This window comes from Galeopterus variegatus, unplaced genomic scaffold, assembly GCF_000696425.1.
Source record: "Galeopterus variegatus unplaced genomic scaffold, G_variegatus-3.0.2 Scaffold882, whole genome shotgun sequence".
Classification (NCBI taxonomy): Eukaryota; Metazoa; Chordata; class Mammalia; order Dermoptera; family Cynocephalidae; genus Galeopterus; species Galeopterus variegatus.
Window position 1 is genome coordinate 408,797 of NW_007726993.1, and position 26,285 is coordinate 435,081.

General features: G+C 40.2%; 2 protein-coding genes across 2 annotated transcripts in view; both read right to left on the reverse strand.

Moving 5' to 3' along the window:
• Positions 1-1,477: 1,477 nt before the first annotated feature.
• YBX1 (Y box binding protein 1) lies at positions 1,478-22,271 on the reverse strand. The gene is made up of 10 exons (XM_008573157.1): positions 22,163-22,271; positions 21,859-22,065; positions 21,185-21,607; positions 21,044-21,143; positions 11,013-11,046; positions 8,275-8,364; positions 7,639-7,941; positions 7,251-7,333; positions 2,633-2,898; positions 1,478-1,850 (listed from the first exon to the last, which is right to left on the reverse strand). Exons 1-9 carry the CDS (start codon positions 22,269-22,271, stop codon positions 2,664-2,666), a joined length of 1,584 nt encoding a protein of 527 aa, XP_008571379.1. The 3' UTR covers positions 1,478-1,850; positions 2,633-2,663.
• A 576-nt stretch (positions 22,272-22,847) lies between these two features.
• PPIH (peptidylprolyl isomerase H (cyclophilin H)) overlaps positions 22,848-26,285 on the reverse strand; it is a 20,131-nt gene continuing 16,693 nt past the window's right edge. The window contains exon 10 of the mRNA XM_008573156.1: positions 22,848-23,139. The gene's annotated coding sequence lies outside the window, so the exon portion shown is untranslated. The remainder of the gene's footprint in view (positions 23,140-26,285) is intronic.

Genomic DNA, 26,285 nt, shown 5'->3' on the forward strand with positions numbered 1-26,285 from the left:
TAACACATTTCTGCAGTATGAATACTTTTCAAGTCTCTCAAAAGTTCTTATCAGGTTTTATCTTAAAAGAGTTGGTCCCAAATTTATAAGAGGATTTTAGAAAGAGTTGACTACTCGTAGTCAACCTTACTATTTTCCCATTGCAGTCACCAGTCCCCTAGATGTGATGGATCTGTGAACCCTGAGCATATTCTGGAAAGGGGCAGTGCCACTGTAGTCTTCTCCATCCCTGCCACCCCCGCCCCGATTATATGTTTCCCCTAGGCCCTGAAGGTTGGCCAGGATGATCGAATGAGTTCTTAGCAGTAACTATCAACTGATTATTTCACAAAGTAAGCCAAAGAACATCTTATGACAGCAGGAAAAAAACCAGCCCAACCAGCGTTAGGTTACAAGGTGTCAAGACTGCATTACAATTTCACTGACCCCCATGTTCCTAAGCAGCCTTCCCCCAGACAGTGCATTATTTGTTACTCTCTCTCCTACATAAAGAACTAAACTGATGTTTAGTGAGCACACTAGGCTCTGTGTCAGGAATCCTACAACTCGAGAGGCTGAAATAATGCTCTCAAGGTGACAGAACTAAGTGGAGCAGGGATTAGAATGCCATTAGTCTGTGCTAGAGTATGCCTTCTTCCCCTTTACCACCGTCTCACAGAAAGAGGAACCCACACAAAATTTACACTATGGGGTTTCCATTGCTATAGTTTTCCTTGCAGATGAGCTAATCCTTCAATGAAAAAGGGGCAGATTTTCAGAGTACGTATTTTCTAATTTTTAGTATGAACTTAGGCATGTCACTCAATAAAGGATCACAGATTTTAGCTGCAAGCACTCACTGGTCCCATGGCTGCCACACTGGAGCTTGCCCAGGAAGAAGGATCTTTATTTTATCCTAGCGACATAAGCTCCTAGAAGTTTTATGTGTCAAAAACATCCCCTGTGCATAGGATACAGCATCTTATGATTCATTAGGATCTGTTGTGGCTAGCCTTGGACGATTTTTGTTAGCTAGCAGAATTAGAAGGTCATGTGATGTTAGAGTAGGACTGATCTTGGTGACTTTAGGATGCTCATTCCATTGTAGGTATAATTATGCAAAGTAAAGAATCCAGGAAAGATTGCCAGAGAGAAAATTAAAAACATACGAAAGCACTCACTGATTCCAAAATAAAACAAACCAACAGCAACAATTGAGCAATCATGAGTACAGAAAACCCAAACACAACTCTCTGAAGCCAGTGTGAGATCAACCATATAAAACATTTTGTGCATAATAAAAACCCCTCTCCATCAGGTCAATGTAAGTTAAAAAAAAAAAAAAAAAAAAGATTGGGGGTTGGGACTTCAATTTTCCCCTGAGAGAGAATTACCAGTGAGTGCTGTCTACTTACAGACAGGTTCAACCAAAGGATCCTATAAACAGCTAAGGACTTATAAACTAAAACAAAACTAGATAGAAATATACACAAAGACAATCATTTAAGACCTTTATTAACAGGTGCTTGCAGTTTGTAGACTTTTTTGAAAAAATCAAGTTGTAAACTTTTATTACAAATTAAAAATGAAGTTCTTAAAAATCTCAACTTGACCAGATATGAAACAATTTAAAAACCTTTAAAGGTATATTGAGAAAAACCAGGCTTTTTTAAAAAACACGTTTGTCATTACCAAAAAGAGACGTTTTTAGGTAAAAATAATAAAAACCCCATGCTGCATAGATAATGCAGATAGTTCTAGTTATCTGGTCAACAGGCAAAAAGCAAGCACTTAAGGTCTTCAGCTCCAATCTTTTGTTCATTTCTTATTGCTGGAATTTCATATTCATTTCTTCTTGTTGGATGACTAAACTGTAAAGAAGAAAAGAAACTGAAAATTACCATGTCCAAATTCATTTCAGTATTCATGTAGTGTACACCAAATGCTCCAGATCACGTTAGTTATGTATAGGAATACATTAACAAATCTTACATTGGTCTAACCTAAGACAGTGCTTTACAAGAGGATGGAATTGCTGTGTGACAAAAACGGTAAGTTGTGGGTTCTGGATGGATGGCCTTTTGCTATCCAGAAAATAGTGGAGATGGAAAAAAACACAGAAGTACCACTGGCTGAAAACAAGAGGTAATTCCAGAGCCAAAGAGACACATGTCTCGCAGTATCAAGTAAAAAGCTCAATGTAAAGGAATCCCTTAATTTTGGAATTTAAGGGTAACAAAACCAAGTGGGCCAACAAGTTACATTTGTGTTATTCCAGTAGCCATCCCACTTCTTTTTGAAAATGAAGCACAAATAACACAACGTAATTGATTTACCTCTCTCTCATAATAAGGTTAGGAAGACTTTCCTCGGCCTACTGGTACAATCACAACATTCAGAAAATTAACAAAAGGCTCTAATATTCAAAATATACAATGAGAAGACAGATCTCCAGCTGTCAAAATTGAGAACTGGCTGAGGGGCCATATATGACTCTAATACTCAACAATTAAAGATCAGGGTGGAAGACACTGTAAACAAAATGGCTTACCCTTATCTACATGAGCTGAGTTCCCTGCACCCTGCCTTGCATTAGTTCAGAACATGACATGAACAATACTCATTGACTGCCACACTATCTAGATTTACTTACCCGGATGATGGTAGAGATGTTAAGCCGGCATTTACTCAGCCCCGCCCTGCTCAGCCTCGGGAGCGGACGAATTCTCAGCTGGTGGATCGGCTGCTTTTGTCTCTTTGCCATCTTGTGGTTTAGGGTTTTCTGGGCGTCTGCGTCGGTAATTGAAGTTGCGGCGGTACCGACGTTGAGGTGGCTGCTGACCTTGGGTCTCATCTCCTTGATTTTCCTTATCCTCTTCATTGCCGTCCTCTCTAGGCTGTCTTTGGCGAGGAGGTCCCCTAGGATGAACAGAGTGCAAACTTAAAAATAATAAAACCTTTCTTCAACTCACCCACCAGTGTTATTTCTGGTTAACTCAACTAAACTGACATAACTGGCCATTTTCTTCATCAAGTGTTCTACAGGCAATTTAGCAAAAACCAAAAAAGCAAACTTAGTTCATGTTTCACAAACTGAGTGTAATGATTCCATACAAGGAGACATAAATGTAAACTGGAAGATGAATATTTAAAACTGGTTTTAATTGACTAGCAAACTTTTGCCCACAGCATAATCTATTACAAAATTAATCATGAAATAGCTAATAGTGGCACAATACCATCAACACTATGAAGTTATTTAAAAAGATTTTTAAATGTGCTTTATGGTAACCAGGTTTAAAAACAAGTGCTACTAGGGCTGGCCAGTTAGCTCTCAGTTGGTTAGAGTGTGGTGCTGATAACACCAAGGTCCAGGGCTCAACCCATGTACAGGCCGGCTGCCAAAAAAACAAACAAACCCAAAAAACCAAACAAGTGCTACTAACCTTTACAAACAGATGAACACTTGTTAAAAAGGCATGAAATCAAAACCAAAAAAAGGATGCTCTCTTCATAGAAATACAAGTATGAAGTAATCATTTGTAATTAGGGTAACATGAATGAAAACCTCAGTAAGATACCACTTCACTCCCACTAGGATGGCTATATAAAAATAACCAGTGTTGGTGGGATGTGAAACAACTAACCCCCATACATTACTGGTGAGTATGTTAAATGGTGTAGCTGCTTGGGCAGTTTGGCAGTTCCTCCAAAGGTTAAAGACAGTTACCATACGACCAAACCATTTTCAAGAGATTATCCACAAAAATTTGTACACATACATGAATTATTGATATTCACAACAGCCAACCCAAATGTCCATCAACTGTGGAATAAACAAAACGTAGTATGTTATTTTGGCCATAAAAAAGGAATCAAGTATTGATATATGTTGCTAAATGAAAAACACTGAAAAGGATCGTGTGCTAAGTGAAAGAAGGTGGACACAAAAAGCCACATACTGTATAATTCTATTGATATGAAATGCCCTGAATAAGTAAATCTATAGAGACAGAAAGTTGATTAATGGTGACCAGGGGCTGGGGCAGAAGGGAATGGGGAGCAACCACTAATGGGTACAGAGTTTTACTGGGGCAATGAAAATATTCTGGAATTAGTGGTGTGGTTACACAACTTTGTGAATATACTAACGCCATTGAGTTGTATACTCCTTAAAACATAAAGTGGTACATCCCAGCAACATATTATTTTCAGTGGCCTGAAATTAAAAACAATCAGGGTTTTTAAATCACGCACACACACACGGACTTTTTTTTGTTTTTGCTGGTCATTAGAAAATGTCAGAAAATCAGTGATTATTCTTGGCCTTTCCTCCATCCATACACACAGCACCCTAGAGATTAACATTAGGCCTTTTAAACCTATTGGTCATTGTAAGCTCTACATTCCATTTTATTCCTTCTAGTTCTCCCATTCTTAATTTCCACTAAAACCTATAATCCAGAGATCCAATCACCTATCACTCTCTCCCCCCCTTTATTATTTTCCCCCCTCTTTATTCAAGTGTAAAGTCCATCATTAATCATATAACCAATTCCTATCCCAGTGTCTTTGGATAAACCAATGCCAGATAAATCCAACTATCTGTCCAACATGACCCTGTTGCTCAAATGGCTGGAAAAATACAACCATGCTGGGTGGACTCACTTTAAATTTGTGATCACTATTCTATGACTTACAAATTTCCCTTGTCCATTTCTCTTCTAGAGATAATTGTACATCTTTGTCCCAAACCTCCTCTCTTACCTGTTACTTTTGACTCACTGAGCAGCCAAAGACTTCCACAGGTTCCCACTAACACATCTGTGCCCAATATACTCTGGATTCTTACAAATGGAAGTACCCACGTTCATAGCAAAAGGCCAATACCTCTACTTGTGCACAAAATTCTACCCCATCTGAAGAATAAAGATAATTCCAGTGGTCCCTTTCCTGCCATCAACTGTCCTCTTCTATTGCATTTTTTAGCCTATAAATGTTATTGTTCTTATTTCTCATACACAAAAATCCTCTTTGATCCATTTTCCCTTTACTACCACCTATCTGTCTCCTTTTGTGCAAAAGACCTGCTATACTCTGTCTTAAAATTGCCCCTTCAATTTGCTCTTGAACCTGCAGCAATCAGGATTTCACCCCACCACTCCATGCACAAGGGGCAGCATGTTTCATTTGCTGCTCATTTGAACAAAGGATTCCTTGCTCCTTTGGAAAGCCCTGCATTCACTGATAACTTCACTGCAAACTTTAAAGCAATTATGTGTTATCATAGTGGATATCTGGCACTGTCACCTATTGTCGCCTTTGTACTGAAGTAGGTAAGGCCCTATAACTCTACCTTTCTAGAAAACAACCAAACAACCTCAGACTTATCAATATATACACAAACAATACAATTTATCAAGAGTAAAACTGAAGTACACAATACCAAAAAAATTAGTGCTATTTTTAAGGGCACCACTGAAATTTGGCAGAAAATTTAAGCAGCTCTACAGTGTAACAAAAACATAAATCAAAGATTCTGCCATTGGCACCCAAGGACTTAATGGATAGACTGCCAAGAGAGCCCATTTTAGATCTCCTTTAAAAAATGATATTGTGGGGGCCGGCCCGGTGGCGCACTGCTACAGTGCGCCGCTTGGGAGCGCGGCGGCACTCCCGCCGAGGGTTCGGATCCCACATACAGACCGGTTCCCGCTCACTGGCTGAGCGAGGTGCGGGTGCGACACTGAGGGTTGCGATCCCGTTGCCGGTCCCGGTCCGGTACGGGCGCGACACTGAGGGTTGCGATCCGTTGCCGGACACGAAAAAAGACAAAAAGGAAAAGAAAAAAAAGATATTGTGGCACTTTTTGCAAAATTTCATCAATAACCTACATTTAGGTTTAAAATAGTTTGAACCACAGTTCAGTTCAAGATCAACAAAACCAACTATCCATCAGCATCAAAAATAATCTTCCCCACTGGACAGGAAGATCCCATCTATCTCTAACATCCAGCACATGGCTAACAAAATCTCCCGGTAGTGAATTAAATTAAAAATCTTCACAATTTTAGCAAACCAACTAGGACTCCAGGTCTTAACCCTCAGTGTTGCCCCCGCACCGGACCGGGGACCGGCAACGGGATCGCAACCCTCGGTGTTGCTCCCGCGCCTCGCTCAGCCAGTGAGCAGGAACCGGTCTGTATGTGGGATCCGAACCCTCGGGCGGGAGCGCCGCCGCGCTTCCCAAGCGGCGCACTATGCAGTGCACCACCGGGCCGGCCCAGCAAAGGCTGCTATTGAAAAACTCTCAATGTACATATACTGATGTACATGTAGTATTAACCTCAACTAGGTTCCCTAGTTCCCAAAGCTTCAGTGAGTGCTCTAACTTCAAAAAGTACACAAAACCTATACATAGAAATCTTCTCTCTTGTAGAGTCACAATATATTTTGAGGACTTTGGGTACTTCTATAGTAAAAAGCTTTGTTTCTTATAACTCATTTGAGCATTTAAAGGATGCTATTTAAGTGATCATCAGTTAGGAAGAGTTACTAGTTTTACTCTATTAGTATTAGTTTATTTCTTGAGTGCTACTTGTCAGCTTTAGGGATCATGCCTGGAGACTCAATGTTTTGATATAAAGACCCTTAATGAAATAACTTACACCATCCTATCCTACCACTGTAGGACTAGGAATGTTGCCTCAAAATGTACCACAGCATGTACTAAAATATTCTTGGCTCATGGATCTTATCCTCAATTACTCTATTAATTGCCTTAATAATTAAACATCTTTTTAATAGGATTCTATAATACTCCCATAGGTAGACTGGGTGTTTAATGCTAGTCTGGGACTAGGTTTCCTTTTCCCAAAATGTAAATTCTTAATTTACATTTAAAGTGATTTCATTTAGCAACTTTGGGATAACAACAACAAAAAAAACACATTACATACCTAAGTTGATAAAGGAAGCAGGCCTAAAAGATATAATGTGGTTTAAATTATTCTCTTACCTGTTCAAGGACAGAAAACTTGAAATTCCATACCCTCATTAAAAAAAAAGAGAGATCTCATCTATACAAGCAAAAATGCAAAGAATACATTCTCAAAGGTAACTGACTTTAGATTCACCTCCTAGGCATGTGATGAAAGAGAATGTGAAGCGTTAACAAATAAATGACTCAAGGCTGTAGGGGAGCATGCTACTGCTGAGTCCTAATGTACACTTGAAGGATTTTTAATAGAAACAGATTATATGGACCATACCTACGGAATCGTGGTCTATAACCTCGATACATATTCTGTCTCACTGGTCTACCTTGTTCTCCTGCACCCTGGTTGTCAGCACCCTGAAAAGACATAAAAATCAAGCCTACTGATCAGTAACTTCAGAGTAAAAATCCAACCACACAAATCCAAACTCTACAAGAATTAAAAAAAAAAAACAAAACACACCCCAAAACCAAATCTTCTAGTAATTGGGATGATACTACGAATAATCCTTTTGGCTTTTATTAGGAACCAAAGGTGACTCCCATGATTAATAGCTCCAGTGTAGGGGAAAAACTCCAAGAAATGATTAAAATACTGTCCTACTGAATGTTATCACATGCCATTATTAATTTTAATCCTTTTTCTTTTTGGTGAAACTTACCTCCATGACTTCTCCCTGCACAGGTGGGTTGGAATACTGTGGTCGACGCCCATAGGGTCTCCGCATGTAGTAAGGGGGGAACCTTCGCCTGCGGTAGGGCCGGCGTTGTTGGGCCTGGCCTTCGGGAGCGCTCTCCGATCCCTCATTCTTTTCCCCACTCTCACTATTCTGGTAATTCTGCTGGTAATTGCGTGGAGGACCCCTACGACGTGGATAGCGTCTATAATGGTTACGGTCTGCTGCGTATTTACTGCCTTGAACTGGAACTCCACCAGGGCCTGTAACATTTGCTGCCTCCGCACCCTACAAAAGCCATTATATATTGATAGTGACAAGGAAAATCAGAACACTTTCAAAATTTTCACATTAAGCCAAAAACAAAAGGGAAAAAAAACAGGGGTGGGGGTGGGGAGTAGGTCTGCATGGCCAGGGCTAAATAGAAATGACTAAATATCAGCTCCTCACTGTTCTGAAGAGGTTGCCCTCTAACCGCAGTCAGCACATTAGGCTTGATGAACCTGTGTTCATGTGATCACCTGAACACAACCATCCACATTACAGCTACCATCCTAATGGATGAGATCTTCAAAAAATTTCCATACTGAAGTCAAACCTTTACACAAAAAGCATCCTCACCTTTTCTCCTTCAACAACATCAAACTCCACAGTCTCTCCATCTCCTACACTGCGAAGGTACTTCCTGGGGTTATTCTTCTTTATGGCAGTCTAGTAACATCACATTCCAAAAATAGATTAACAGGGGAGAATAACGTGCTTTTTCATTTAAAATGTACCAGAGTCAACATTATTTTAGCTTGGATATACACTTATCTTAATTTTTGCTTTATAAAGACCACTATCAATAAATTCAGGAAAGCAGGGACCAATGCTACCCCCAACCTTAACCAAAATACTCCAAATCTTACAAGGCCCCGGCATTTTACCACTATTTACAAAACCGAAACAAGTAATTTAACACTCAAGACAGACACAACAATATATATATAAAAACTTTTAAAAATGCTTTTTTGCAAAAGCACTATATGTAACTTTGAACAAAATGAGGATATCCATCTATCCCCCAAAGACTGCACTTAATAGTCTTAATGGCCCATACAGGGCCAGTTTAGATGACAGGCGAGTTTGGTTTTACATGCTTCAAAGTTGACCGAACCAACTTTGTCCCTGTGTTACCATATCAAACTCAGTTACAAATGTCAACTAAAATCCCTTCCAACCTAATGATAATACTTCAATGGAAATGCAATTCACATGTATTAACTATGCCGCTCTTTAACTGCAAGGGACTGTTGGTTATTACCTTCCCAGAGTACAATAAATCTTTCATTAGAGATGTGCTACTTCTACTTCTCCAGACTGCTAGGGCAAAGTAAAAGGGCAAGAGTAACACCCCACATTTTAATGTAATACAAGTCCTTTCACATATTAACTATTCAATTTCATTTTGACAGATGATATGAGGTATTATTACTCCTTTTATATAGATAATATTACAGGACTTTAAAAGTTAGGTGACTTGCCCAAGGTCACATAGCTAGTAAGTGGCACAGCAAGGACTTTTCTAAATTCAGGTCTTGGGACTCCAAATCCCATGATCATTTCACATCACAGCAGTATCCATTACAGGATCACTCATGCATTTCCATTCCAGTGGAGGCAGGACAACCAACAAAGCAAGGCCAATTAAGCTGAGTTGCCCAGAACTGCAGTCTCTGATACACCACTAAGACCTGAGCAGCCCAAAAACAACTACATGTTGAAACCACTTCCAAAATAAAGAGGAAAGCATATTGGTGACAACTTATGGGTCAGTACAACTGGGTGAGTTGAAATCAAATAATTGATCTCATCTGTCATCTAAACTGTCATAGTTTTCATACCTTTCATATACAGCCAACTCTCAATTACCTGCAGTCATAGGGGATAGCAGAAGTATGTATAATTAAAACCCGAAAACTCTTATTTTAGTCAACATCTTCACCCCCCCCCCCCAGTCTTTGAGGGTTGCTGACAGGCAGCAAGACTATCAAACCTTGCTTTTCTTACTCCTAAGTCTGACTATTCTTTTACACATGGAAAAGGGAAGTAAAGCAACAGGTAAAAGGTGTCTTTACCCAAACAAGAATACCAATTTTATAAAACATTTGTTTAAAGTAACAGTGCCTGGGCAGTCCTGTATTTACAATTTAAATGTTTCCATACTTGTATTTAACCCTGGGATTATCTGATAGAGTTTTTGGATGTATCAGAAAGTGATGTGGCTTTCCCCTGGACTGTCACGGAATGCTATATAGGACACTTCAGAGAACAGAGAGTTACAGAGCACCAACCTATGACAGCCCTTCCCAAGAAGTATGCTGCCATCCAAGATCGTATGTCCATATGTGTGAATATTGGTCTTTTGATTTCTGGATTACAGTTTAAGTGGCAAAAAGTTCATAAAATACAGGCTGGCTGGTTAGCTCAGTTGGTTGAAGCATGGTGTGGCAACACCAAGGTCAAGGGTTTGGATCCCCGTCCTGACCAGTAACCCCCTCCCCAAAAATTCTTTAAATAAATTTCGATACAAGTTGATAATATTTCAACAGTCTTGGGGGGGGGGGAACAAAAACAAAAACAAACAAAAAAAACCTTGCATAGCATGGAAGTATACATACACAAATATGTGTTTTTCCTACCTATTTCATGCTTATGAGGATTAAGTCCTCTGGAGCCTATAACATACTTAAATTTGAGATATTAACATTCACATGGCAGTAGCTTACTTTAGCAATAATCTTATAATGTACAAGCATGTCTTGAAGAAAAAAAAATGAGGAGGGGGGAGAAAAAAAGAAAAAAAGCACCACCCATTCATTCAAAGTGCTTTAGAAAAAACAGAAGGACCTTGCTACTTTTCTAGCATCCACTTCAAATTAAGTTTTGCAGCTCTGTCCTATTTCTCCCATGATTACTGGAATTTGTCCATATCACAGAGGTAGACCTAACAGCATCTGAAAACTTCTTGCCAAAATTTCTGTGTATTTATAGCAACATCATTAGATCAAATTTAGATCCATGGAGGTCATTTGTTCATCTGAAATTAGGTATGAAAACTTAGTGCGAGTTGAGCAGTTGAACATTTAAAAAAGCTATAGCTATTAACAAAATACCTTTTGAAACACCTATTTTAATCATGTGAACTTCAATACAATGTTTCAATGTATACACTTAAGCATGTTATTACTCTTCCTGTACGAACTAAATAAACTGATGGTTGGACTTAATCTTTTGCAAAGAACAATATTGAGAAGACACCTGCCCTTCTCACAAATCTTGAAGCCAGAAGTGCAAATATCTACACAAGTACTCACCTGGTGTACAAACACATCTTCCTTGGTGTCATTCCTGCAAGACAGAACCAAGTTGATTAAGTCAGAAAAGGAAATACATGTTGTCGAAGATTAAGAATACAACTGATCATTGGTGTATTACTCCCATTTTCCCAGAGACTTTCTGGCTGCCAACCAGCTACCAGGAAATTTGAAAAAAGCAAAACAAGTAAGCCACAACGATCTCTGCTTAAAGATTAAGCAGTTGCAAACGCTGCAACCTCAAAACCTGCAGAAGGATAAGCAAAAAAAAAAAAGTCTAAGAAATTAATGTGTGATCTACTGAACCATAATTAACAGGGTAGAAGCAACTTGCAACATATATTCAGCAGCTCCTTATCCTATTAAACATTAACAATGTTTCAGCACACCCCACCCTTACCTTTAGAGCACATTTACTAACAGAAGAAAAGCAGGAATTACTTTTGTCATTTCACCCTTGATCACTTCCTCTTCACCATTTCCAATGCCCAACTTTCCAGAGGTCATAAAAATGACCACAAAAAAATCCCCATATAATATACAACATAAAGGTCAACCCTAGTGTAAACTGTGGACTTTGAGTGATAATGATGGGTCAATGTTGGTTCACCAGTTGTAATAAATGTATCACTCTGGTTCAGGATGTTGATGGTGGGGAAGGGTTTATATTTGGTGTGGGTGGGAATAAATACTTGAAATCTCTGTACTTTCAGTTCAAGTTTGCTTCGAACCTAAAATTGTTCGAAAAACAAAAACAAAACCCCAGCCACAATCAAGTACACACATGGACACCCATCAATATTATCCACACCACTCATATGCCAAGCACTGTACTAGATAACTAAGGATACAAAAATAAATGAAACTTTTTAACAGCACACACACCCTTTTACTTCCTAATAAATAGACACCATTTTACAATCATTATTTTAGTCAAACTTGCTAAACAAATAGGGTTCAACTATTTCCCTCAGGACTTTACTTATAAAAGGCACTCTAGCAGCCCTGCTGAGGACTGATGGAGGCCTAGACTAAGGGGTCATATGTGAAGGAAGATACATGAGTTATTTTTTTCCTGGCAAAAAGGGAAAAACTTTGTGATTACTAGATGTTAGCAGAGAGGGGGAAGTAGAGACTGATTTGAGTTTTTTAGCTTGGAAGTTGGGATTAAGGTGATGATACTAGGAGCAAGAAGAACCATGGGAAGAGAAACACCATTTCCAGGCCTTTAGTGATGTGCCTCACCCTCTTTTGTCAGTAGGTCAGAGTGAGAAAAGGCTCCATAGTAGCTCTAGTATTTAATGACAAAGGGAACAAAGGTTACAATGAATAAGACTGACTAGCTTACTGACTGAGCTTCTCGCTGATCTACAGAGCAATGCAGGCACTAAAGTATCCACACAAAATTAACTTTAATTCTGACTTGAAAGTTATAGCTTGCATTATCACAACATGAAAACATTTTTAGTTCACGGGAACGGAATAATTTTAAATCTTAAAAAATCAAACAGAAACAGGAACACTGCAAAAGCTACCCAAGGCAAGTGACTGAAAACTGACCTTTCAGGCTAGATGGACATTAGGAATACCTAAGGTAATTGATGGCTGGTTTTGCCCATCTATCCATAGTTCCAGCACCACAGAAACATCATAGTGATCACTCATCAGTTCTGATTTTCAACATGACTGAATTTGAAACGATAAAGAATTGGTAGTATAGAGTAGGAAAAGCAAAGTCTAGAATAGTGATTTTTCGACAGGGACAAGACTACATTTAAAGTTGTTTCTAAGATGAGAGTGCTATCTGCATTAATGAGGGGGTGGGGTGAAAGGCTTATAGGATGACTACACATAATGACTTGGTATCCTACTGGACTTTCATGAAAGTAAATTTTAAAATTATCATCCAAGTCTTGAATCTAGTATTTTTGTACTGTTTTCATATACACTAAATTCAATAAAAACTCAACTTGCATGAAGGATATTTCATTATTGTTGATAATGCTACTCACGTTATCTGGGTAGCTAATATATCGTTCCTTTATCAATCCCTATTTGTGGTGATAATGACCACTTCATTATGTCTTCTAATAAAGCTGCAAACAGATATTGACATATTAAAAACATACACTGCAATAAAAAGAAATGAAAGTACCTATGAATTTACTTCAGAGTTGTAAAAGGAATATTAGAAAATTTGCCAAAACTACTTATGTAGTCAGGACAATCATAAAAATAGTACAAGGATGGCAATATACAAAGTAATGTCGCTCCCTCAAAAACAGCTTAGGGAGATGTTTTGTAGGTATATAGGTATGTAGAAACCAGCGTAGGTTCACTAATAATGTCAGGCCAGACAACATAGTACTCATTTATTTTGTTGACACTAAACTAGCTTAACAGAGAATATCATGACCACAGTGAATCTGGATTTCAGGAAGAAAGTTAACAGCTCAAAAAAAGTGGCTTCGGCCAAGATAGAATACTATGGTTTGGACACATTAAATCAATCTAGTTGCAGCTTGTTAAATGGCTACCCCGAAATTCAAGGCATTACTAACAGAAAAACTGATTTTTAGTCTTGACTCTACAATTAACAGCTGTATAAACTTGGAAAACTATCGCCTCTTCACTAAATCTTTTTCTTCACCTGCAAAATGAGAAAAACTACACTAGACACAACTTACATTGCTAAGGGCTTAAGTTCCAAAGATTATGCTAATTGCTTCAATCAAATATATCATTCAACCCTCACAACCCTGCAGTAGGTACTATTATTAATCCCCCAATCCACAAATTAGGGGATTGTAATACAGTGGTCATTTGCTCACAGTGGTGGACTTTGACTCCACAGGCCCTGGTCTTTACTATGTTGAGATCTCAAAAAGAACCAGTTCTGAAATCTTTACATTTTGGCTTTAGAGGTAGATTATAGCACATGATTTCTCCAATTTTAGGAGAGGACAAGTAGTAACAAGCATCCTTCCATATTCCTCTGGAATCATTATATGTATAATTAGACTAGGGTTCTACAAACCACTTCTATAGGACCAAACAGTAATTATTTTAGGCTTTGTGGGTCACATACAGTATCTGCTCCATATCCCACCCCCCCACAACCCTTTAAAAAATGTAAGAATAAGTCTTGGCTCACAAGCCATACAAAAACAAGCTGTGGGTGGTAGTTCACTGATCACTGATCTATACCAACATTGGCGGGTTTGGGGGGAGGGAAGCATGTCATGGCCACTAGATATCTTACTCAAGAAGGAAAAGCAATAATCAAAATAAGATGGCCAAAAGAACTCATCAAAAAGTATGTTTTCGGGTAACACCAAGGTCCAGGGTTCAATCCCTGTACTGGCCAGCTGCCAAAAAAAAGAGAAAAACTTTTTAAAAAGTATCTTTTAACCTTTAGTTGTTATTAACATAATAGAGGAGGGAATGGAGGCATCCCCAGCTCTGTATCTTGCCTTCTGTAGTATATATCCTGAGAACCAAAAGACATAATTCTGCCTTCGCTTTACTGAGTATGTTACAGACAGGGCAGCCTAGTTTTTGTGCTCCTCCTCCCCAAAGGACTGCAGACTGTGCCTCATTCTTTCTTCTATCACTAGAACCTAACTAACACACCGTAGGAACATGGCAGGTACTCAATTAAGTCCTCTTAATATTTATGGTGACTACTATTCATAAAACACTAGCCAGCTTTTAAAACTAAACTATAATGACTGCCATGTCTATATTACACTAAGTCTATTCAAATCCATAAGAGTCTTAAAAGTATGCAACTCAGAAAGAGACCAAAAAAACAAAAAACAAAAACAAAAACAAAAAAAAACCTTCCCCCAAGAAATTTTCTAACAACTCAAAAGACAAGTAGTTTACCCAATGTTTTAAACGCCTTAGTAAATTCCAGCCTTTGATTTTCATGGCCCAATCCACCCAAACTCAATGACTACTCTGGCATGTTCACCATGTTTGACTGCCCTCCCATCCCTAAAACAACTACGTTTACCCTAGCTGTATATAGATAGAAAAATTAAGCTAAAATTTTATAAAACATCTGCCAAGCAACAGTATTGCCTAAATGAGACCTATCATCACATACAATTGGGCCCTGCATATCAGTGGGTTCCACACCTGTGGATTCAACTCACTGAGGATCAAAAATATTTGGATAAAAAAAATTGCATCTGTGCTGAATATGTAGTCTTTTTCTTGTCAATATCCCCGAAACAATACAGTACAGCAACTATTTACATAGCATTTACACTGTATTACTTAAAGTATTAAGTAGTTCACCATTTTTATATGAGGGATTCGAGTATCTACAGATTTTGGTAACCAAGGGAGGTCCTGGAACTAATCCCCCATGAAAACCAAAGGAGAACTGTGTAAGTTTATCCATAACTAAATACTTCTAACCTATTACCTTGTTGCAATTTACCACACCAAGCTGTTATAACATCTTAATTCACCTCAGCAAATTTATAATCCTATAATTACAGAAACAAATTCCAGGATTTAGCATCTATATGCTCCACAACGTAAAGCATTCAGACACCAATTTCCAAGCCCTGAGGATGGCCTTAAGATCACAAATCTCCACTTATCTTTTTACTTGTTCTTTATTAACCACCTCTCACATCCAGCAGATACACTCCTATTTCCCACATTTGTCTGCCATCCTGTCTTAGGCTGAACTGTAGATGCTTCCACCAGCTGAGATTGGAGGGTAGTAAACTCAGCAACTGCAGCCCTATACTAGGAAAACAGAAGGTTAAAATACTTAATACACTAGTTGTCTATTCTAGGAGTTTTCAGATCACAGGTTTGTAGTTTGGGGGAAGAGCGGAGAAAACAGTATGTGATGACAGAGTGTAGTGAATTGAATTATGTCCCCCCCACAAAACTCACTGAATTGTGTCCCTCAGGTTTTATATATTAGAAACTTAGCCCAACTATGACTGTTAAGAGGGTGGGAAATCCTATTATGGTAATTGAAAGGTAAAGCCTTGAAGAGGTGATTAGATTGTAGGACCAAGCAGTACTGAATGGATTAAAAATGGTGGTCAGGAGTGTAGTTCCAAGGGCTTCTTAAAAGAAGAGGAGTCTGGGCTGGCCCGGTGGCGCACTGCTACAGTGCGCCGCTTGGGAGTGTGGCGGCGCTCCCGCCAAGGGTTCGGATCCCACATACAGACCGGTTCCCGCTCACTGGCTGAGCGAGGTGCGGGCGCAGCACCTAGGTTTGCGATCCCGTTGCCGGTCCCGGTCCGGTATGGGCGCGACACTGAGCGTTGCGATCCGTTGCCGGACACGAAAAAAGACAAAAAAAAAGGAAAAAAAAAAAAGAAGAGGAGTCTGTCTTTCTTTCTCTCTGCTTCCACCATCTTGCAGTGTGAGACCCCTGAGTCACTGTCGCCACCAACCAGATTATACTGTAAGCAATAAATTTTATTTTCTTTATATATCACTCAGTATCAAGTATTTTGTTATACACATCAGAAACAGACTAATTTACAGAGTATTCCTACTTCAAGTCACATATCAGTGACTTGGTGAACATGGATGACTTCTGACCAGCTTAAGATCAGTGTCATATAAATTACTCAAGTCTCCTGCATACAAGTCACTGTTGTTTAAGAGTCCCAGTTCTGAAGAAACCAACCCCCCACACATCCCTTCCTTAGTAGCACATCCCCAATAAGTATTCAAGCCTTTCCCAGTGCCACTGCATTTAGTCAGTTATGTTATGGACTGACTACCCATGACTTACAAGGCTTAGAGACAGATCTACTGTGATGAAGATTAATATGACTTTTAACAGCCCGAGAGGCTTCTGGCAATCATCTTTCCAAACTTTGTCTTTTTAGAACCACACATTAAGTATTTTAGACTTTGCTGGATCACATATAGACTGTCACCTTTAAAACAAACAAACAAAACCCTTTAAAAAGGCAATATCCATTCTTACTCTGCAGACTATATAAAAACAAAACAGAAAGATTCAGAAGTGAGATAAAGTCCAATGTTCTCTCTTTTAATTTCTTAATTGCCTTCCAGTACTAGGTATTAAGCAAGTCCCTTAATTTGTAAAGATAGCCTATATGTTAAACTTGAATTTTTAGCAATCCCAAACTTCATGAAATGGACAGTGAAAAGTAGAAAAGCTTTTCAGATCCAAGCAACTAGCAGTCAGCATACAGGAGCTCCACTGACATGCTAGAAATCACAGAAGAAAAGTCTTTCAATGGCTAAGAAAAACCACCGTAAGTAATTTTCTGTAAAGTAATTTTCTGTAACAATGTGAACAACCAAACTGAAGATAACTAAGGTCTATTTTCAGATAGCAGTTGGTGAACACAAACTCTATAGTCAGCAAACTAAATTCAAATCCTGACACTAGAGGTAACTTACTAGCTATGCTTATGGGGCAAATTACTCTACTACTTTGTGCCTCAGACTAACAGTACCTATACCTCAAAGGCTTTGAAGATGAAATGAATTAGTTCAAGAGTTTACAATTGACCCTGGTATAAATACCTGTTAGTTACATCTTCTATTACCATTGTGTGAAGAAAGTCACCCAGTAGTTATATGCACATAACTATATGCATAGAAAGTACATATATAAAAAGAAGTGCCCCAAAGGGAGACTAAACCTGACAGCCATGACTAAGTAGTGTAAAGAGGGATAGCTAAACCTTTCCCTGGCTTGGTTTATTACGTCTTCCTAGACCATGCGTAATAAACTCAAATGCATATAGAGGCCAGGCAGGAAGAAAAGTCAGTGACTTAAGACAACTAGGTATGACAGGCTGTGGTAAAAAGAGAATGTGTGCCCCATCTAAAGGTGGTGATGATACTCCCGGCCTGCCGGTTTTTATTTATGCAGGAATTCAGGCCCCCGAAGATAGCTAAAGTTCAGATCTTAAAAATACAACAATCTAGATTATTTTTTGGCATTATCTTCTGAATTTTAAATGTTAGTAATTAATTCCAATTCTTTTTAAGACACTGTACTGTCCAAACAAAACATCTGGTGGTCAATTTAGCCAGTAGGTCACCAGTTTGTGACCTCTGCTCTATTTGATTCCCTTTGCTCCAAATTCCTTTCTCATCTCAAAACTTCAGAATCATTAATTTAGGTATCTTAAGTTCTCTGGAGAACAGAAAAACATTCCTAATTCTAGTCACTACAAAAGATGCAGGTCCCATTGAAAAATAAATTGTTGCTGATTCATGGTAATCTTCTGTGAGTTTGGTTACTAGGACCAATCCTCAATAGCTAATAAAATCAAATAGTAATTTGGGGGGAGCTAATGAACTCTCTAGTCATAGTCCACTTATCTTTTGCAGGCACCCCACACAAAAAAATAACTCCAAATTTCTTTCTCAATTTTTAGATTAAACAGTCTAACAAAATAAAGCCAAAAACTTTATTATTTTAAAAGCTCTATGCTCACCTTATCTAGCATCTTTTATACAACAACGGTTTTCTTTAGGGGAAAATCCTTAAAGAATTATTCTAACAAGGCTGTAACTATTCATCAGAGATGATCATTTAAGCTGGAGTAAACACTGACAATAAAAATGTCTTTAAAAGCAAAAAATTTAAATTAAAAGTCTCATACTTTAATAATTATAAAAATATTAGAAGTCTAGAATATATTATCCACATAATCCCAAGGTTGAAATTAAGAGTCACAGCAGTCACCCCAAACACTGCACCCTCCCCTTTATACAGAAACAGCACAGGTGTCAGTCTGTCTCCCTTCCCTTTGGAGAGTCAGGTGCCTCCAGCCCAGTTTGATGGCTGTTCTTACTACATATAGAACCAACTGCTAACTTCCAAACTATATTTAAGACTCACATTTTCCTTAATTAAGGGAAACCTCCCCTGTATTTAATTGGAGTCAGATTTTACAGTATCTTATTTAAAAGTCTCAGAATCATTAAAACGACTAGTTTAGAAACACAACAAACACATTTTAACCAGTTAATTTGACAAAACAGTTGAGGTTAGAATAGTCCAAAGGACCATCAAGCCAATTTACATTTAACTTGCCCTGAAGAATGACCAATTGAGTTTTTTCTAAGTCAAAACAGAGATATTCCATGAATTGCATCTCACTGAATAAATAATTATTAAAAAATAAAGAATTACTCTTTCATCTTGGATTAAAAAAACTGCCCGCTTCAAAAAACATCATAACCTATGTCCATTTAACAAAATGCACCAAAACAAGGGACCCACTAAAATTTTTTAAACACGTACAGATCGACAACATAAAAATACAAACAAAAACTACAATCTATCTACCCAAAAGGCTGCAACTTACAGTGGAGATATCCATATCATTACACTAGGTCAAGGATTAAAAGCAATGATTTTGCAGTTATGGCCCACAGACCATTATCATCATCTGGGATTCTTATTAAAAATGTACCCATACCTAATGAATACAAAGCTTTGAAGGAGGAACTCAAGAATTTCCATTTTTAACACCCTTCCAAGTTAAGCACACTTAAATTTGAAAAGCACTGGCTTAGGTTAAGTCAGAGAGAAGAATCAGAGTAAGATGAAAATGCTAACTAAAACACTAATAAATTCAGAGAGATCAGTGAAAAAATAATCAGTAATTCGATCATACAAAAGCACCAAAACATTCCCTTCCTTTTTCACTTGTAAACTATTATCAAAAAACCGATGAAGAACGTAGCTTTGGCCCATCAGGAAGGCAACGTGTGTAAGACAGTTTGAAAACCCTAAGGATTTTGGAACGAAATGTTTCCCCACCACTGCAAATGTAGAGAAAAACCATCAAATGCTTACAATCTCTTGCTCTGAGCATTTCCCCAATGCTATACGGTTGATTAATGAACAGTTTTTCATAAATTATGTCTGTCTTTAAGCTCGACTTTGCCCATTTGGTGTCCATTTCACAAACATTCTGTATTGCTCCTATTCTTAAGTGTTCTTTTAAACATCTCTAGCTGTTTAACACTTTCTAAAGTAAGAACATAAGAAAAAAAAATGCCAAGATGATGCTAAGTATCATACCTAAATGATCAAGATTGCTATTGGCATACACGGTGCTCTACACTCATGTAACTGCACTACTAGCCCTGGCAGCCATCTTGAAAATGATGCCTGGCTCACGAGGGAGACCATGGAGAATACAGTGAGTCAACTGCATGTTACCACCACCACCGCTACAAACAATTCTGAGGATAAATCCTAAAAATGCAGTTTGTAGCTTTGTCTTCAAACACCAAGAACAATGTTAAGTTACCAGGGACAAAGGCCGCTGTAAAAAGCTACAGCCAGGGCTATACTAAAACTGATTTAACCAGTATGATTTGGGGACAAGGAAGTAGGAGAAATAAAAATTGAGGAAGGAAAAGGACCATTTTCTTTCAGATATATTATTTACTCTACGAGCAAATAAACACAGCTCTCTGGTTACAGCAGTCCTAAAATCAAATTCATCAGACGTGTTAAAAAGACAGTATATTTGAAATGTTAAACAAAGGCACTATAATCTTATGGTAAAAATGACAAGCCTCATACACTTGACATGTCAAATCATGGTACTCCAAAAGGCTAACAAGGTGTTAATAATCTGTATGTGAATCAGTAGAACACATTCTCAAATATCAATTTCAATAAATCATAGAAGGACGACAGGGATAAAAACGTACTGGACTGTAGTTTCCCCAGGGTGCCATAACTGTTAAGGTAAAGCTCATTCACTCCGTTTGCCTTTTAAGTTGCTCTGTACCACAACAAAGCCTTTGAAGTTAGCTTTCGATTAATACTTAGCTGCAAAACAAAGAATCTCTAGACCCACTAATCCCCTCAGTCATCAAGGAAAACAAAACTCAACACTAACATAGGAGAAGTAGCAACACCTCTTCGTAACACGGCCGTGTACCTGCATACGCTTAAAACAATCCCAAGCCCTGCAGGGCACACACACGGAGCAGCAAACATGCAAAAGGTGGGATGAAGACGAGCCGCTCACCTGTTGATGAAACCATATCCGTTTCTTACATTGAACCATTTTACTGTTCCCAAAACCTTCGTTGCTGGAAAACAAAACAACTCACGATTACCAGATAATCCTTTTTAAAACAGCCCGGCTTCAGCATCCGGTGCCTCGCACGCTCCCAGGTCAGGGCCGCAGCCACCTGACAGCCCTTTTTCTCGAGCGCCCGTGTGCAGGGCCGCGCGGGGACCTCGACGGCGCCCTCGCCGCACACGTGGGTGAATTCGAAGCCGCCGGGCGCCCCCAGGCAGGCCCGGGGCGCGGGCCCAAGATGGGCGTGTGCGCAGGCCGCGGGCGAAGAGCACGTGAGGGAAGGGGAAGCAGCCCCGGCCCACTCCGGCCTGCGTAGGCGGCGCGCCGCGCTCTCAGGGTACACGCGGAAGGGAGCGGGGGGTGGGGGACGGGAACAACGGCGTGCGGGCCCGAGCGCACGCGGCGGCAGGGGGAGGGGCCCAAGGCCGCACGGGGTCCGCGGGGGCCTTCTAGATGAACTGCAGATAGAGCAGATATTCTCGGTGTTTATGTTCAATCCTAACACACCTGAGGGATTAGTAGTAATGACAATACAGTGGCAGAGGAGGGGAGGTTAGCAAGTTGGAAGTAAGAAGAAGAGTTGTTGAGAATCACTGAGGTCGGGGTCAACCTTTTCCATTTTGACTTTTCCTTTTCTATCTCTTCCATGGCCTTGTTTTTAATTTTTGTCATTGTTGGAATTCAGGATGTGAGGAACAGAAGATTCATTCATGCTAAGAGAAAAGAGGAGTTAGTATAAGGATACCAGTGAACCATACCTGGAAAGCTTTTAGATACAAAGGCAGTGGGGGCGGCGGGCGGCTGCTGGGTCTCGGCCTCGCTGCTCATGGTTGCGGTGATGGTGACTGGGGCCGGCTGCTGCAGCTGCGGCTCCTCCCGGGGTGTGATGGTAACTAGGCCGGCGGCGGCGGTGGGGCTGCTCAGGGCTCTCTGGGGTCCGCTCTCCGCTCCCGCTACCGATCGAACTAGCGAGAATGGCGGGACAGGCGGGATAAGCCCTACGATCGTCCCGCCCTAGGCGTTGTTCACTGGCGAGAAGGCGTGTCAATCCCACCACCTGACCCCAATCCCTGGCTTCTATTGGCTTATACTTTATCACTCCTCCACTCTCATTGGTCCTTAGGTGGCTAAATCGCCGACCTACAACCGTTCCTGCCTCCGCCGCCGCCATAGAGACCGGAACTAGAATTAGAGTAGTCACCAGGAGAACCATAGAGTACCCGAGAGGACGGGCAGAGAGAACGTGACTTTCATGAGGCTGCAACCCGGGAGGTACCCCGTTAAGGGTTGTGTCCTGGCTGAAGAAAAGGCACAACCAAATACCTGGACTGGGATTACCCGGGCCGACCCGGAGCTTGGAAGGGGCCTGAGGAAACCTTGGCTCGTAGTGGAGAGAATCCCTCCCTCCCCTCACTGCTCCAATTCTCAGACCATTACCGCGGGGATAGTACCGTCGTTTCTTTAGTAGCCGTGTACTCGCTGCACAGCCGAGGGTTTCTGGAACCGACTTAAACGTATGCATTCGAAGAGCGTAAGCTCTTGGCGAAGTAGTCACCTTGGAGGGGCGAAGCAGACTCTGGGGCCGCCCTGGCTGAGCATATTTAGGGCGGGGGTGTTCGTGAGGACTTGCCTTCCGATCCATTTTACCAGGCATATAAGGAATGTGTCTTCCTTAAGTATTCACGTCTTGTTGTATTGGCCACAAATCAGATTCAATTTCAACTCACGTTTATTGTACGAGCCAGGCTTTTTTTTTTTTTGCATTTTATACCTACAACAGCCATGTGAACTAGGGATTACTATCCACGTTTCACAAACGATAAAATTGACGCTGCCACCTGATGTTGCTGAAGTCCTTCATCCACCTATATTCGTTTTGGTTCTTTCTTTTCCTTAAGCCACTCAAATTTAGCAGTGGAGGGTTGTATCATTCATTCTCTATTAAGCGTCTATCAGTTGGCGACGGAATAGTTTGCCAGTCAGTTTTCGGCTTCCGATGGAGACAAATTTAAACACCCAGCACTCCAGACAGTCCAGAGCTGCAAAAGCACAAAGCATTTTAGAGGCAGGAAGAAGGTGGGATGCTGATTTTCCAAGCACAGGGAGGTTTAAGCAAAGGTCCAGAGGCAAGAAAAGACGGGAGTCTCAGGGAAAATGCAACTGAAGTAGTTCAAATGAGACCAGAATGAAACAGTGGGTTAGAGTAAGGAAGGGTCAGTTAGGTATATTTAACTTGAAATTTATCCTAAGGGGAAGAGTGAGAAGGGTAATTTTAGAACTGTAAGCAGGGAGTGGCATCTTTTAAAAAAATGGCTGCTGAGTGGAGAATGGGCTGTAAATAGGCAAGGAATGGAAGTATGGAAACCAGTTAGGAGGCTAACCCAGTAGTCCTTACCGCTATCAGTAGTATCTAGGCCGGTCAATTCCATCTCCTAAAGGCCTTCCTGAATCAATCCTAAAAAATGTCAAGATATCAACCCAGTGTCTCTTCAGTTTTATAGCCACTACCCTAGGCCATCAATCATCATCTATTGCTTACAGCACGAGTAGGCAAACTTTTTCTGTGTCATATAGTAAATACTTGGTTGTCTTACTACTTTAGAGACTGAAAACAGCCGTAAGTGTGCCTGTGTTTCAAAAAGTCTTATTTATGGCCACCGAAATAGGAATTTCATAGAATTTTTACATGCAACAAAATATTCTTCTTCTTTAGGTATTTTCAACTATTTAAACATTAAAAAACCATTCTTATTCTTAGCTCACGAGCCATAGAAAAACAGGGCGATTTGACTTGTCAGCTGTAGTTTCTGACCCCTGGCTTAGAGAACTGCTGTGGCCTCCTCACCAATCTGTCACTTTCTTACTCTAATATTTCCCACAACAGCCAGAATGTTTTTTGAAAACATCTGTATGATCATGACACTTACTTAAAATCTTCTGGTGACTATCATTACCCTTAGGAGTTCAAATTCCTTCATGTGGTTTATGGGACTCTGTGACTTCTCTCAGCTTACCTCACCATTCTTCTTTCACATTCCTTGTCTAACCTTTCAGGTGATCTTTTAGCCATTGCTTCCTTTGGACGATCACATACTATTCTGTCTTCCTATAACACTGTTCCTTTCCCCCTTCTTCCCCTTTGCCTCCTTAATGCTTCATTCTTTAGGTCTTGGCTCAGGTGCTGCTAGGATTTAAAAAATTCCTCCCATCCTAACATGCTGTATTGTTCTAATTAAATCTTCCCCACCAGACTGAGTTCCTCGAGCATCTAGCCTAGTGCCTGACACATAATACTTGTACATTTGTTAAATGAATGACATGGTGCAGAAAATGGATTAGAGAAGGTACTGGCAAACAGACCTCATCTGGGCAGCTGTGCCAGTAATTCAGGTGAAAAAGGCTTGCAGCAGCAATGCCTATGGAGAGGAGGAGGTGGGTTCCAGGGCTGCTATTCATCTATTCCAGCTCCAGATGACCTCTGAATGTCAAAAAGAAAATCTTCCCTCAAAAGGCAGTTCTGCTAACACTGAGGACATTTAAAAGCATGCCTTATAGGCTTGAGGGCTTTTTCCCAAAGCTAAGTTACAAAGACACTTAGAAAATGGCAGCAGCACCCCTAAGAATAAGTGAGCAACTTCCCTATGTAACTGCTTTGAAGAGATGTCTTCTCAAGCAGAAATACAAATTTTCTAACATGTGTCTAAAATGTTTCTTTAACAAATGTCATTACTTACTTATCCAGTTACTTCATCCAGCTCTCTTCATGCTCAATAAGCATGAGGATGAGCTATTTAAAAAACTAGTTTCCTTGTAGCCACCTCCTTGTAGCAACTGCAGAGATGGTACTGAAGCACTGAAGGATGAACAGTTCATGTCAAAATTCATCTCCTGTTTCAAAGTGGGAGCCCTCAATCTAGAGTTCTTCTAGACCCCCTGCCATCCTGGAAGTTCGTACCACCCTGCTGTCCGTGGTAACCACAATACAGACAAATCCAGTGCCTGCCTTTACGTGATGTGAGGAGCAAGGGGATTCATCCCAAGAATCTCTTCTGTGAAATAACTTTCACCTTGTCTCCCATCTCTAACAGACTTTGACCTAAGAACCATAGTTCCCTCTTCCTGGAAAGCCCACCTACCCTGATGATCTGGCTAATTTCAACCAATCTGTTAATACTTATCTCAAATGTCACCTCTTCCAAGAAGCTTTTTTAAAAATCTCTTCCTCCCACTCCTAATCTCTCCACTCTGCTCCACAGCATCTTGTACATACCACTATCATTCACTCACTCACGCAACAAATATTTATCGAGCATCTGTGAGATACTAGACACTTACCTTTTCCAGGTGCTAGACACAAAGCAGTAAAAAACAAAAAACAAATTTCTTGCCCTCATAAGGGCTCAAACTTTAATACTCACCACCTTGCACTGAAACTGTGCCTGTCTCCTGTCACAAGCATGGGCCACATCCTATTCATTTTTGCTGCTTCAGTGCCAAGGACAGAGACTGGCATAGAATGAAGGTGCCAAGTGTAATTGAATTCAAGTGAATGGCCCATCCCAAGAATGTCAGCTGGGGATCACAGCTGTTCATCTCCTTCCCATCTCTATATAATTCCACCCTATCTAGTTACTTAAAGATCTTTCCTCCACTAAATCTGTCCTTTCTTCACCATGTCCCCTGAAGCCTGTTTACTTGACTATAGAGAGCTGCAAATATCTACACTGTAGGGTCCTTGTAGATCTCACTATCTCTCTTGTCCCTGATACACAGAAATGGCACTTTTAACCAGGTTCTACTGTCATCAAATTCAGCTGTCTGCTATCTCTGCTGCTGCAGTATGCTGCTGCCAGTAGTTATGAGGCATCCCCATCCACGAGACCGGAGAAAATAGGAATGGGAGAACACAAAAAATGCTTCATGAAAAGACCACCAGGGAACTTTCTTCTTTCCCTCTTCAACATTATACTCAGTGGCATCTTTTTATATTGGGCTATTTCCTTTCAAAACTAACATTTTCCGGGCCGGCCTGGTGGCGCATTGCTACAGTGCGCCGCTTGGGAGTGTGGTGGCGCTCCCGCCGAGGGTTCGGATCCCGTTGCCGGTCCCGGTCCGGTACGGGCGCGACACTGAGGGTTGCGATCCGTTGCCGGACACGAAAAAAGACAAAAAGGAAAAAAAAAAA

Excerpts from the sequence above, each read along its gene's own strand:
- YBX1 (XM_008573157.1), bottom strand. The coding sequence starts at position 22,271 with ATGGCGGCGGCGGAGGCAGGAACGGTTGTAGGTCGGCGATTTAGCCAC. Across the intron at positions 22,066-22,162 it reads AATAGAAGCCAGGGATTGGG|TTCGATCGGTAGCGGGAGCG; the intron begins GTCAGGTGGTGG and ends CATTCTCGCTAG. Across the intron at positions 21,144-21,184 it reads TGCGGCCCTGACCTGGGAGC|GATTATCTGGTAATCGTGAG; the intron begins GTGCGAGGCACC and ends TGTTTTAAAAAG.